The sequence below is a fragment of the Apteryx rowi genome, unplaced genomic scaffold (assembly GCF_003343035.1).
Source record: "Apteryx rowi isolate R43461 unplaced genomic scaffold, aptRow1 scaffold_48, whole genome shotgun sequence".
In the NCBI taxonomy this organism is placed as follows: domain Eukaryota; kingdom Metazoa; phylum Chordata; class Aves; order Apterygiformes; family Apterygidae; genus Apteryx; species Apteryx rowi.
The window spans coordinates 956,553-969,059 of NW_020450738.1; the positions used below are offsets into that span (position 1 = coordinate 956,553).

The 12,507-nt window shown below is 37.8% G+C and overlaps 1 protein-coding gene across 2 annotated transcripts in view; it reads right to left on the reverse strand.

Moving 5' to 3' along the window:
- PPP3CA (protein phosphatase 3 catalytic subunit alpha) overlaps nt 1–12,507 on the reverse strand; it is a 159,629-nt gene that overhangs the window by 43,499 nt on the left and 103,623 nt on the right. For both annotated transcript variants that reach the window (XM_026078460.1, XM_026078461.1), the window contains exons 4-6: nt 9,678–9,789; nt 8,476–8,621; nt 6,110–6,249 (exon numbers count right to left, since the gene is read on the reverse strand). In XM_026078460.1, the coding sequence (XP_025934245.1) occupies nt 6,110–6,249; nt 8,476–8,621; nt 9,678–9,789 (398 nt within the window). The remainder of the gene's footprint in view (nt 1–6,109; nt 6,250–8,475; nt 8,622–9,677; nt 9,790–12,507) is intronic.

Consider the following 12,507-nt stretch of genomic DNA (forward strand, 5'->3'; position numbering starts at 1 on the left):
GATTACTTGTTCGGAAGCTGTAGAAGCAGTCATATCTGCACAACAGCAGAAGTTTCCAGTGATCTTTCTGGTCTTTAATCAATCCTGCCTTTAACTGCGTTATGTTTATCTGAAGAGATGCAACTTGGACAGGTGAGTAGGAACAACTTCAACCTGATAGTTTACGTTAAAATTTCCACAAATTGCTCTTTTGATGGAAAAATTAACAATAAAAGCTCTTTTTGATATATGAAAGAGAAAGAAAATTTTAGAAGGAAAGATTATGACAAACTTCCCCACTGTAATTATCCTTACCCTGTTTCTCATTTTTTTATTCATCAAAACTACCAGCAGATTTTTATTACTGGTCAGCTACATATTTTAACATTCAGTTTTAACAGAGGTACAAGCTTAATTATGAAGTTGTAACACCATTTACATTTTTGTACAGTGTTACTGAATAACAACTGAAAGTACTCAAATCTTTGTCAAATACAGCAAACCCTGGAAACAGCAGAGGAAAAGATGAATATGTAGAAAACCAAGTATTTCTTATAAACACATGGCTTGGAGGTAGACCTGAGCTTCCACTGTGAACCACTACAAAAAAAAATAAAAAAAAAATCTAAGTTTTCCCATGTTCTTCATCATACCACTGACAAAGAACCAAAACTTTTTAAAGAAAGATGACATTAAAATTTAGCCCAACAGCCTAAGTTTACACGCACACTTAAAAAGGGGTTTTGGCAAAACCCATTTACCTCGCACCTCAGTCCCCAAAGGCCAAAGCTGCCTCTGGATGTTTTGCTGCTTCACTCTCCTAGGCAGCTCCCATCACATCTTTTCCCCACGCTTTTTTCCTGCCCTTGAATGTGCTGTCCCTAGTGCTGCACTGGGAAACCAAGCTGGGAGCTCCACTGCGTTCAAACCAATAAAGACATACCTTTCTGCAGAGTCATTCTGTTAAAGCTGGATATGCTCCTTGCTCTGATGGAGCAATTCTACCAACACAACTGAGCAGAAAATGTGAGGGCAGTAAAGAGCTTCTGGGCTTGGGGAAGAGAGCATGGGAAGGTGGGCAGAGTTGTCTGCTTAAACTGCTGCAAGAAATGTTCATATAACTATGCCTCATCCCCTGAAGTGACACACATAACAACCCAGAAAAGCTTTTCAGCACATAGTTATATAGTCATTGTATTCATATGTTCAGTTTGCGAGTACAAGCAAACCACTGAAGAGATGTGCTGGCAGGGCCCAAATTCTTCTTCTACCCCTGAGCACCTGTAAGACAAAATCATTTCCCTTTTCTCCAAGGCTAGCAAATGATGTTGGTACAGAAGTCTGCAAGGTGAGCTGCTCTATGCCACTGCTGATCATTTCTGGGTTTTTTTGTTGCTTTTGAAAAACATGAAAATGCAGTCAAAAGCCAAATAGCTTTACAAATCTCAGCATTCCTTAAGAACCAATATTAAGCTCACTTACAAAACCCAAGAAGCTAAAACTTAATGTCTGCAAATAATTCCTGAATATTTGTTCAAGTTCTACGGCCATCTAAGACTTTGGCCAGGCTCACGACCCTCTTGTGCTCTTGTTAACAGTCATTATTGAGTCTTACACGCATAAATGACCGCAGAAAGCAAATGTTAAGCTTGCACACGTGCTTACTCCTGATAGGAAGCCCTTGATATATTTTTCGTAGGATAAGACACTGCTAATTAACTCAGTAGGGTAACCAAGCTCCCAAAATTCTTTACCAGAGCTTTAACACAAAGGAAATTAAACAAGCTGGGCATGGAGCCAATTGCAATTTTCATGGTTAGGACCATGCACACTCATCGTAACTTTGTCTGAATGTGATGAAAGAACATTTTAATTCTGCACCCATCCGGTAAATCTTACAGGAACAATGTCATTCTCAATCCCAGCAGGGCTGAGAGAAGAGATTTTCCCCCGCCTCAATAATTGCCTAGACCCACTTACTGGCTGTCTCTCCTCAAGTTAGCAGTATTTCTGACACAGTCCAGCTGACTTCTCCAAGCTTGCTGTTCAGTGAAAGAAGCCATTCTCAAGATGGTGAGCAGCATCACATCCTGCCAAGTTAGATGTGCTTTGCACAGAAATGCCTGAGAGTTATTGCGCCACTAGTCCATGAAATAAGAAGTGAAATGGATCATTAACAAGACCAGTGCAACTACCTAAGCATAAATAAATATATACTAAATAAATTCAAGGCAAAACTAGACAATCTGCTAAATAAAGAGGAAACTTCTTTACTGGCTGGAACAGCTGAAAAATCTGAAAAGAAAAAAAAAATCACTCAGGGACTAATTATTTCCCTCTTGTTCATAACATCCCCTGAATACAACCTCATTCTCTGTGCGTAAGGATGAAAGAAAAATTTCACTTACTCATAATTAAGAACTAATTTACACAACTAGCATTCCATCAATTGTTTTTACTCTTTCATGAAATTGCATCAAGCTAACGTGACCAATACTGTAAAGGTCATATAAGCTTGAATTTCAGAAAGGAGAAACAAAGTCCCACAACTACTGTTGTTTGTTCACTTTGAGGTGCTGAGGACTTTAAAAGTTTCCAACGATTACTTAAATTTCACATCTATTTTTCACTCTGGCATTGCGTTATTGCTATTTGCATGGGTCTGCAAATTCTGACAATCCATACTGTGAAATGCTATTGGATTTGAAAGACATTTATTAATTGCTCACTCTCAGTACCCTTGAAAATAAGTTACCTATTCTTTACTTCTCCAAATGACAAGTTAGGCCTATGATTTCAAGAACTGACATTTTATAGTGCTAGCCATAAGAGTTTCAACAACTTGTATGCCAAAGGAAATTTCTTGAATAAAAGCTTGATCAGTTTGAAATTCAATAAGCCATACCTGAGTGATCACCTAATAAATGTGGTGAAAAGCTCTTTATACTTTCTCAAATATACTGCGCTCACACTCATAAATGGCTCAACATTTCACAAACAAAAGGAGTTTTAGATGAATAGAAAAGATTTAACATAACACTGAGCTGGAAACTCCTGTTAACATGTAGCATGTACATAGAACACTGTATTATCGTTAAAGTAATTTTTCTCATAGTATTTTGTTATAGGAACCAACTTTATATCACAGAATGTCACTTTAATTTGCCATTATAAAGAACATATCCTATAAAATGGAAATTATTTACTACAGTTATTTCCTGCAATTAAGAGACCTTAATCATCTCAAAATCATTTTCCTGAGCTCACATGTGTGTCTGAAATCTTCCTGACCTTCCTATAAGATGCCTACTGCTATCTTTTAACTTTCCACTTTGGAAATGACTAACAACTCTTATTCAGTGAAGAAAAATGAAGTCCATTCCATCAACAGACAGTACTGAAGAATGATTGCATAACCTAAGTTGCTTCTTTACAAGTTGAACTTGCCATTTTAAGAAGAATCACTCCTTTTTTCAGGAAGGAACTAGAAAAGGCAGGCAAAATTAGATGCTGCACACAGTTATCACGGATAATTTATTGGCAGGGATTATCATTAGGCAAGCAGATTAGTGAACTTCAAGAACAATTAGATACTTGCTTTAAGAATAATACTTGCTCTTATACAATCTTAGATAAAAGTGGCTCTAAGCCAGTCATCTGCTAGTGTCATTAAGCAGTTTCATTTCCCCAATATATAACCTGACAATTAGACATCTTACATTTATTTCATCTTTTCACCTCTTCCTGAAATACCTGCTCTTCTGAATAGGAATCAGGACATAGACTAGATCTACCATCTCATATTTTCAGGGGAATCTTGGATATATATTTCAGGGAAGTTTTGTGGTGTTTTTAAGAAACAAAGCTCCGAAAAAACCTTAAAACCTAGAAGTTGTTCCAGTATGCAACAATTCCTGTATCTAAGCATAAGGCATGCCTCCAATGTTTTTAACTTTAAGAGAAGTTCATGACGGAAATTGCTGTTACTCATTGTTTGCAGTGAACGGTGCCTGGGAGTCCCCAGGCATGCACCAGGCACGGTGTTCGGTGTTATTCAAAGGAAAAGGAATGATTTTAGCCCTCAAAGTCATAAGCCCATTTCTGCACAGATCAATTGTTTGCAACAGTTTGACACTTTCTTTCTTAATGAGACCAAACACATTTATTGAGCCCATTCCAGGCTCCATTGATCCGCAGGCTGCAGCATTACTTGCCCGCAAAAGGTGTGTGTGGCCAGCCTGAGCTGCAGCGCAAATGCCTTTGTTCTCCCTCCCTCCCTGCCTCCCATGCTGGAGCAATTACTGCTCAGAGAAAGGAGTAGGAAAACTAATTTCTAAAAGTCAAACCATCTGCTACCTTTCTGCTAATGTTACCAACACGGAGGTGGCTGCATCTCCTGGTTACTGGCTGAAGCCATTGATTTACTTTCTACATGTTACTAAACAGCTGGGTTCAGCTATGTTCAAGGTGAGATTTTTAAGATAACTAAAAAAGGTGGATCTCTCACTTCTGTTGAGCTTGCTTGGAAAACTTAAGACTTGCATATTGCTGGCGAGGGCTGAAGTAGAACTGTTCCCTTCAAAAGGTTCAATAACCTCTTAACATTTCAATAACCTCTTAACATTTCTCCTGAAGAAAAATTAATTTTTTTTAATTAAGATTAAACCAACTACATTTTTCATTCTGCCATTTAAGCTCTCCCCTGCCAGTCTCATTACCCTGACAACCCTGTAAGTTGTTCCTAAACTACTGCAACAAAAACCAAACCAACCAACCAACAACCCCCTGCCAGAGGAGAGGCATACAGCGTAATCACCGCGCTGTCCATAATGTAACACAGCCCCTACAGATGATGCTGGGAGAACAAAAGTAGTGCTCAAGAGGGTCTTCATTCCCAGCTCAAGCACCTTTGCAGGGACTGCCTTCTGCTCGGGGTCTGCCAGACTCTACAAACCAGAAGGTCTACCCCGGGAACGGAGAAAAGCAGCAGCGTGCGTCCAGGCGGCAGTCCCGGGACAAGGCAATTACTGCCTGCCTTGGGCTCCCTCTGCACTACAGGAAAGGGGACAACGGCACAACCGCAAGCGCCAAAGGAAATACACTCATTTCACGTATGGGAGAAGAAAGGGAGACAGTCTTCTGGCTCTTTACACTGATAGAGAGACACTGAAAACCATGCCCAAAACACAGCGTTGGAGAATTATCACTAAGCAAAACAACAGAAAAGACTGCTTCCTTTAAGGGGTCATAAATGAACAGAAGAAAATTGTTTTGGATGCTCCTGTATCCCTGTTACTTTTGTTCTTCAGGAATATTCTCAGAGTTACATTTCACTAGCATAAACATTAATGGAAAAAAAAATATTTCAGAATTGAATTGCCATTGGATGTCTTTGCTTTTAAGTCCATACATGCGTCTGCAAAAATGTATAAGGCATTTGTCTCCAGTTTAGCCCTTACCAAGTCCCTTTTAACCAATACCATTCAAATCCTGAATTTCTTGGGAAGAACTATTCTCAGATGTGAGCAAAAGTTTGACAAACACGGAACAAAAATTAAGCCTGTATGTGTGGGGAAATCACACTTTCATTTCAATTTTTCCTGCTTATGAAGTTTCCCGAGTAAATTAAATGTTCACCTTTCAGAACAGTTACAGTGAATGTAGATCAATCACAAATCTCACAAGCACATCAGATCTCTTGGATGCAAATCTGGCCTTTAGTACCATGTTTCAAAATTCTCACCTACTCTGCAGAAAGAGAGTTTTCCAATACTAGTCTCTCACTCAAAGCCAACTTAAAATTCTCAAACTAGAAATTTAGTTACATTCCCCTTTTCAAAAGGGCCACATTTATTCCCTAATTTACAAGATTAGAAATAAACAAAATACACAGGCTTCAGTGAATAAAATTAAGTCATTCTGGGTTTCCAGGTTGCGGGGAGAAGGCAGGAGGCAAGTAAGCCAGACACGAAGGCAGGTGGAAACAAAGCAAGCCTGCAGAGAAAAGACCCAGCCCTCCTCTCAAGCCAGCACTCTGAGAAGTGCCACAGTCTTCAGGCACACATTCATACTGCCTGGTCAGAACACGTGTGCACACAGAAAACCGTTCAGCCAAAGAAGTAATGTTCACCTGTAGAAGTACGAGCACCCCCTGACTGTGTTGTGAGTAAAGTGTTCCTGAGTCTTCTCGTTTCCAAAGTCCTCTAATGGATCTGACCACAGGATGTCACACATGGGTCCATACGCAGGTGGTTCCTTGAATCGATCTAACTAAGAAAAATAGGAGACAAAGAAATACTAACTTCTTTCAACTATGTCTCACAGAAACGCAGAGGCAAAAGCTCCTGCTTTTGATGCCACGGGCTGCTAAACCAAGACACAAACAATTCTATAAATCAGCTTCAGGCTGCTCTCAGCTTTAAAGCAATGGATTTTGAGTAACAGTAACACACTCCTTGCTAACACTCACAGGAAGAGCTATATCTGCAAATGAAGGGATACGGTTCATGCCCATTCTATGTAAATTTTGCCTGCAAGTTGTTTTTTTTCTTGTTTTTTTTTTTCTTTTTTACTGGTTTTACAAGCATCTGAGTGGAGAAGAGAGAAAAAGAGGGCATTTCTGTATTTCATCATTTTTCAAGCATTGTGGCATTTGATTTATGGAGCAAGTGATTTCAAGAAAAAATGCAATATTTATTTCAAAGCAAATTCTCATTTTGATTTAATTATACTTTTTTAAATTTAAGCAACAAGACAGCATCTCTGCCTTGTAGCATCTTGCCATGAAAATCTTGTTGCTCTCATTAACTGCAACCTAAACCTTATTTAAGCAGCTAAAAATTCCTCTTTCTGGCTGACCACTGATATTAAAAAAATCAAATTATATAGAATCATACTGCAAATAAGAGCATAATAAAATAGGGAAATATTAAAGATCAATATTTCTCTGCAAGAATCCTTTAATATATAAAACCCCACTGTTAAGATGGGCATATGAATCAGGTTGGCAGTCTATCGTGTTCTCTGCTCTGACCAGAAAGATCAAGTAATGATTTGGTAACATACCATTTTTTAAGCTAATATTTAAACTGAAAGAAGTGATTTTGCATGTTTTCAACAATCAATTAAAAAGTTTTAATAAGAGACCTCTACAATTAACTTTGCATCTTTGTCATAAAATATTCATAGCATACCTATACTTCCAACTTATTTCAGCCCTTTAAATAATTCATGCTTTTGTTACTATAATCCATCTCAATTAAATAACAATTCATGAATATGCAAAACATTTTCCTGATGATTGCCAAAGATGAATAAACTGCTAATAGACAAAAAAAGCAAAGATGTTAATGACCCTAATCTAGAATCTGCGTGCTAAAAAATTTTAATCTGCCATTACATTGCCGCAAACCCAGCTAATTTTTAGGCAGAGAATATTTTAGTTTAATGAAACAGTGAACCTTCACCTCACAAATAAAACTTTACATTCAGCAATTTAAAAAAGTGCAGATAATATCTTCCTCTAATTGCTTTTAAACCAAAACATGTCATTATTGGTTCAATTTTTTTTTACCATATTAATTTCTTAATAGGATACAAATTAATCTCAGAATATAGTTTATTTTTCAGTAACTTTAAAGCTCAGAATAAATGCATATCCATATTTACAAATCTCAAACTGCAAGTGAGAAAAATGAAAATCTTTACTGCTAGAAACAATAAGTATGAATGGTTTAAATGCCTCTTTTTAGAAATACCAACTGAGATCTTTTTACCAAAGCATCTGAAAAAAAAAATTAATACATGATAATGTGCAGCAACACTGGATTATGTGAAAAAAAAAAACTGTTTGACACTGTTCTCTGAACTGTTATGAGACTTATAAGAAACTCTTCTCAGAACATAAGAGTTAAATATAAGCGTTAAGTTACTCAGCCTCACTTAAACAATTTGTTGGACACACAAATGTAGTACCATTAAAAATGTGCCAGGACCTACTGAGAATGAAGACTTTTACAAATAGTGATGTTATTTTGACTGCATTGGTTACAATCCTATTTTACTTTTTTATGATATGTTTAAGTATTGTGAGGTTTTCTAGAGTTTCTTTATTTTTTTCTCCAAGAAAGTGCACAAGGAATCATTAGAATGTATGCTCAGAATGTGCTAGAAGATATTACCTGCAAAAAATTAACTCTACACACTCATTTGCTCCTAAATACTCATTTGCCTAACGCATTTTTTTCAGCATACAAAGGTGATAATTCTGTGTTTTATTGGATGCTAGTAATTTCCTCTCCTCAATAAAATATGACTAACTGCAGCATTTCCTTTTATGCTCTTCGATTTTGAAAGACCTTTAAAAGGTGATAACGTCAACGCGAATGTCAAAATGGCATAAAAGCATCTTCCACAAAAGAACAACAATGACCTAATTCGGGTTTTAGTTGTTGGTGATTAACTGTTCACTTAGACTGGAGCACTGCTCAGACTTACTTTTCTGATGTCATCTAAGGTGTTGATCTCTGGAGACAAGCCACCGTGTACACACAGGAATTGTTGGTTCATCAGAGCAGCCAAGGGAAGGCAGTCGAAGGCATCCATGCAGGCATCGTACACTCGTTCCGAATACTTGATTTTACCTTTCAAAGATTAAGATGGTATCAGAAAGTGCCATCGACATTTAAGAGAAGAAAAAAATAATTAGATGGTGCTTAATATCTTGATCCTACTCTCAGTGCTCTCTCTTGCACTGAGGACTGTACCAAAGCTTGCTTCATCCAAAAAATTCATTAAAATTATTGTTATTTACTGCTGGAAAAAATCTTCAGATTTTAATGGAAGTAAAACAAAAGTTTCTGCAAGGTTTATTATATTTTTCTAAAAATCCGTAAGTAATTTAATATACCGTTATAGTCTGCTATGAAATTTATATAGCAAGCCTTAAAAAGTCTGTTGAACAGTTATCATCTGCTACATTATAGCTCGAAGAAAGCTCTCTATAAAGTAATCAGAACTTTAACCCACTCCCTTATAATTAATTATCTACAGAAATGCCATTATGAAATGAATGAGGTGGTACAATAAAGCTGAAATGTTAATTTACCAATACGCATATTAAACTCAGTAAACCATGAAGCCTTTGAGCCAATTAACATTTCTTTTATCCCTGATGCTAAAAAGGGAACATAGACTTATGGCAATAGCTGCAGCTTACAACAACACAGGATTTTTTTTGCATTGTGCAAGCCAAGGTTTACATCTAATGAGCTTTTCTCTGTCACTGTATCCTTTCTTGCAACACATAAAGGAATTGCAATAGAAAGAGCATACCGAAAAATTTAAGCCAACTTCCAGAGTAAATGTGAAAATGCTATATTCCCCTGGCCTTCCCGGAGCCGCACACAGCTTCCCAGGCTAGCTTTGCCAAAAAGGGGCAAAGCACCCCTCTAGAGAGCTCGCTGCCTGCAGCACCAAGTGTTTGGTGGGTCACTGCCTGCTGCTCCTGCTCTAATCCCCTCCATTCGCCCCCCCCCGGAACAGCGCCTCGCACCCCTGCAAGGTGATTGCCCTCCAGGGAACGGCAGCTGGGACACTGCAAATGCCTGACAGTAAACAAATATCAAATACTCACTAAATAACAAGTTCAAGTTGTTGAGAAGGGAGTTAGGACAAAAAAGGTCATAAGGTAGACTTACATTCTTGCTTAAATGTGAAATACTCTGTTAAATGTCTACATTCATGATTCCCACGAAGTAAAAACAGTGTTTTGGGATAAAGGATTTTCAAGGCCCACAAATACAGCACACACTGCAAATGAGAAACAAGAAAGAGAAACAGTTTTATAATTCAATCACTTATGTCAAAAGAAAAAGGCAGAAGAAAAAGTGTTGCATGTGACACATTTTACCACTATTTCTAAAATTAACTGTTCATATACTACAGGCAAGCATTTCTCTGCACTTTAACCTGGGTTGGCCAAAACTAGTATTAATATATTTTAATAAAGTGTTGCATTTTTGCTAAATTATATTTCCATATTCACCCATGTATTACCTTCAGTTGTCACAGCTGTTAAGAAGTATTGCTGTGCATCTCTAAAATAAAATGACTACATTCCACCTGGCAGGTTAGACAGAAATCCACTCTGGAAACAATTTCACCGGAAGATCTGCATTTCCGGACTTAAAGGCAAGGCTGCCCTAGAACAATTTAACTCAGACATCAGGAAATACCTTAGCTTCCAATATTACAGAATTTTTTACATGCATACTTGCGATGAACTCGTTCGTTATTCATTTTACATTGTTCTGTACAAACAACTGAAGAATTCCACAATACTCTTGTATAAAATGAAGTTACTACAAAGCTGCTGCAGAGCCTTTTGTCTTTCAAGCAGATTTCTATTTGAGATGGCATTTCTTTTCAGACACATTTTTTAAAGATAAAAATAGAGGACTTAGCGGGGCTAACCTCTGCCCAGACCTCTTGAGACCATCTGATTAAAATCGTTCTTTTGAAAACTGCACTCATACAGCAATGATGTCAAAGCATTACAAGACTCTCGACAAATAAGCGAACTTACAAAATTTAAAGAATGTTTATCATTTATCCAAGAAGACGCTAGTCAGGTACTTGGCTAACAAACTCACGTCTCCACAGAAGTCAATGGAAATAAGATACACATATCGCGTGAGAATGGTGGACTTCCTTTGCATGCTCAGCCTTCCTATTGCTGCCAAGCTGATAAGCTCATCTCATCTTTTAATGCAATAACGAAAGGTCTGAATATTTTCTCCCTGATCCCTTTCTTTCTTACATATCTGTGAACTGCATAACTGTTACCTAAGAAAAAAAAAAAAAGATATCCAGTTTTAACACTTACATATTCAACTGCCTTCCCAATGACCCACTTCATTTCACTGACAAAATTTGCTTTATTTATTTTAATAATCAATAGCTGGGAGTCCCAGAATGTACTTATAATAGCATTTCTGTTTAAAGTCATCATTTTTATCAATTTAATTCCTTAAAATATATACAGTACGAATTTCCTTCTACAGTTCAGAACTTCTTGCTAAAAAGAAGAAATAGAAGAATTCTGTTAATCACTTTTGAACAGTTTGGTTTCTGCTTCTTCATTCGCTAAATGATCCTCACCCTTAAAAAGAAAAGCAACATTGTTATGCTTGTGCTAAAACTCACACTAGCTGTAGATAATTACATGCCAGCAGGCGTTTTACAGTACTGTAGTTTGTCTTGAATTTATTGCACGCAAACATCTGGATGGTCTGTCTGCACTCCGTAATTTCTGTTCTTCTGTTGCGAGGGTTTGGAGGCAGACAAAAAAAAGCAGCAGTGATGGGCAGGGCAGCCTCCAGGACCTGCGAGACTAGTCCTCTCGCTTGGAAACGCAGGCGAGCCTCCGAGCCCGCGCCGCAGCTGCAGCCTCCCGGGCACTGCCGCCCCTGGGGGAAGGGAGAAGAGGTGCCAAGGAGCCAGGGCAATTACACTGACATAATCCAGCACGAAATTACATTGTCAGGTCACAGGAATTATCTGCTATGGCCCACGCCTACCTCCAGGAGCGTGCCTAGGGACGGTTTTCTGGAATTTGTACCAAGAGAGGACTTTGCTTTGAGGATTTCACTTTAACGGGGAAAGAGGCTGGAACTTTTCAATGTGACAGCAGTGAAACTCTGAGCTTGATGATGACTTTTTGGCTTCATCATTCTTCCAAATACTCCTGGAACCTTCAACTTCCTTGAATCTATTGCTTCATGCAAAAACTTGATGTAAATGTTGTGAGACAAGAGGTTTGAAGTGACACCTCCATTCATGCAAGAGAAGTTCCAACTTTTAAAGTTGAATCTAAGTTACCCTAGAGCTTCTACTCCTGCCATATCACCTTATAATTTAAAAAAGCATAATGATGAGTGCTTAGATGAAGTGCTTTATTAGGAAAAAGAAAATGGAGTGGTTTAGATTTCCCTTATAACATTTTACCTTCATTTTTGAAGGTATAAAACCTTGGCAAGGTTGAAAGAATCATTAGACATTTATAATATTGTCCAGATTGGGGAAGCAGGGAAAATGAGGAAAGCCTGCAAGTTTTATCATTTTGACATTAGGTTCTTACTTATGGGTAGATCACCTTACATTTGCTTATCTTTTTTTTTTTTCCCTAGGCTTCCTTTGAAGCATTCATGAGAACCAGACTGAGACAAGGTAACAGGGAAGATGTTCTCAGGATCACTGCAGTCCAGACAGACCTGTGTTCCCATGTCATTATGCAAGTACTGTAAGCCCATCGTCCAAACTTTGCCTAGTTTACGTGGTATCATATTTAAGGCTTGCTTTGTTTAGATAATTTCTTTAGGGTTTTTTTTCCTCATTTTCTGCTCATAAGTCAAATGATGTAATATCATACTAGTGAACAAGAACTAATGAGCAGATTGCTTTTTTTCCACGTGAACTAAACAACAAATATGAGTGTGACAATTTCATGGCTTTTCAGCTTATACGATC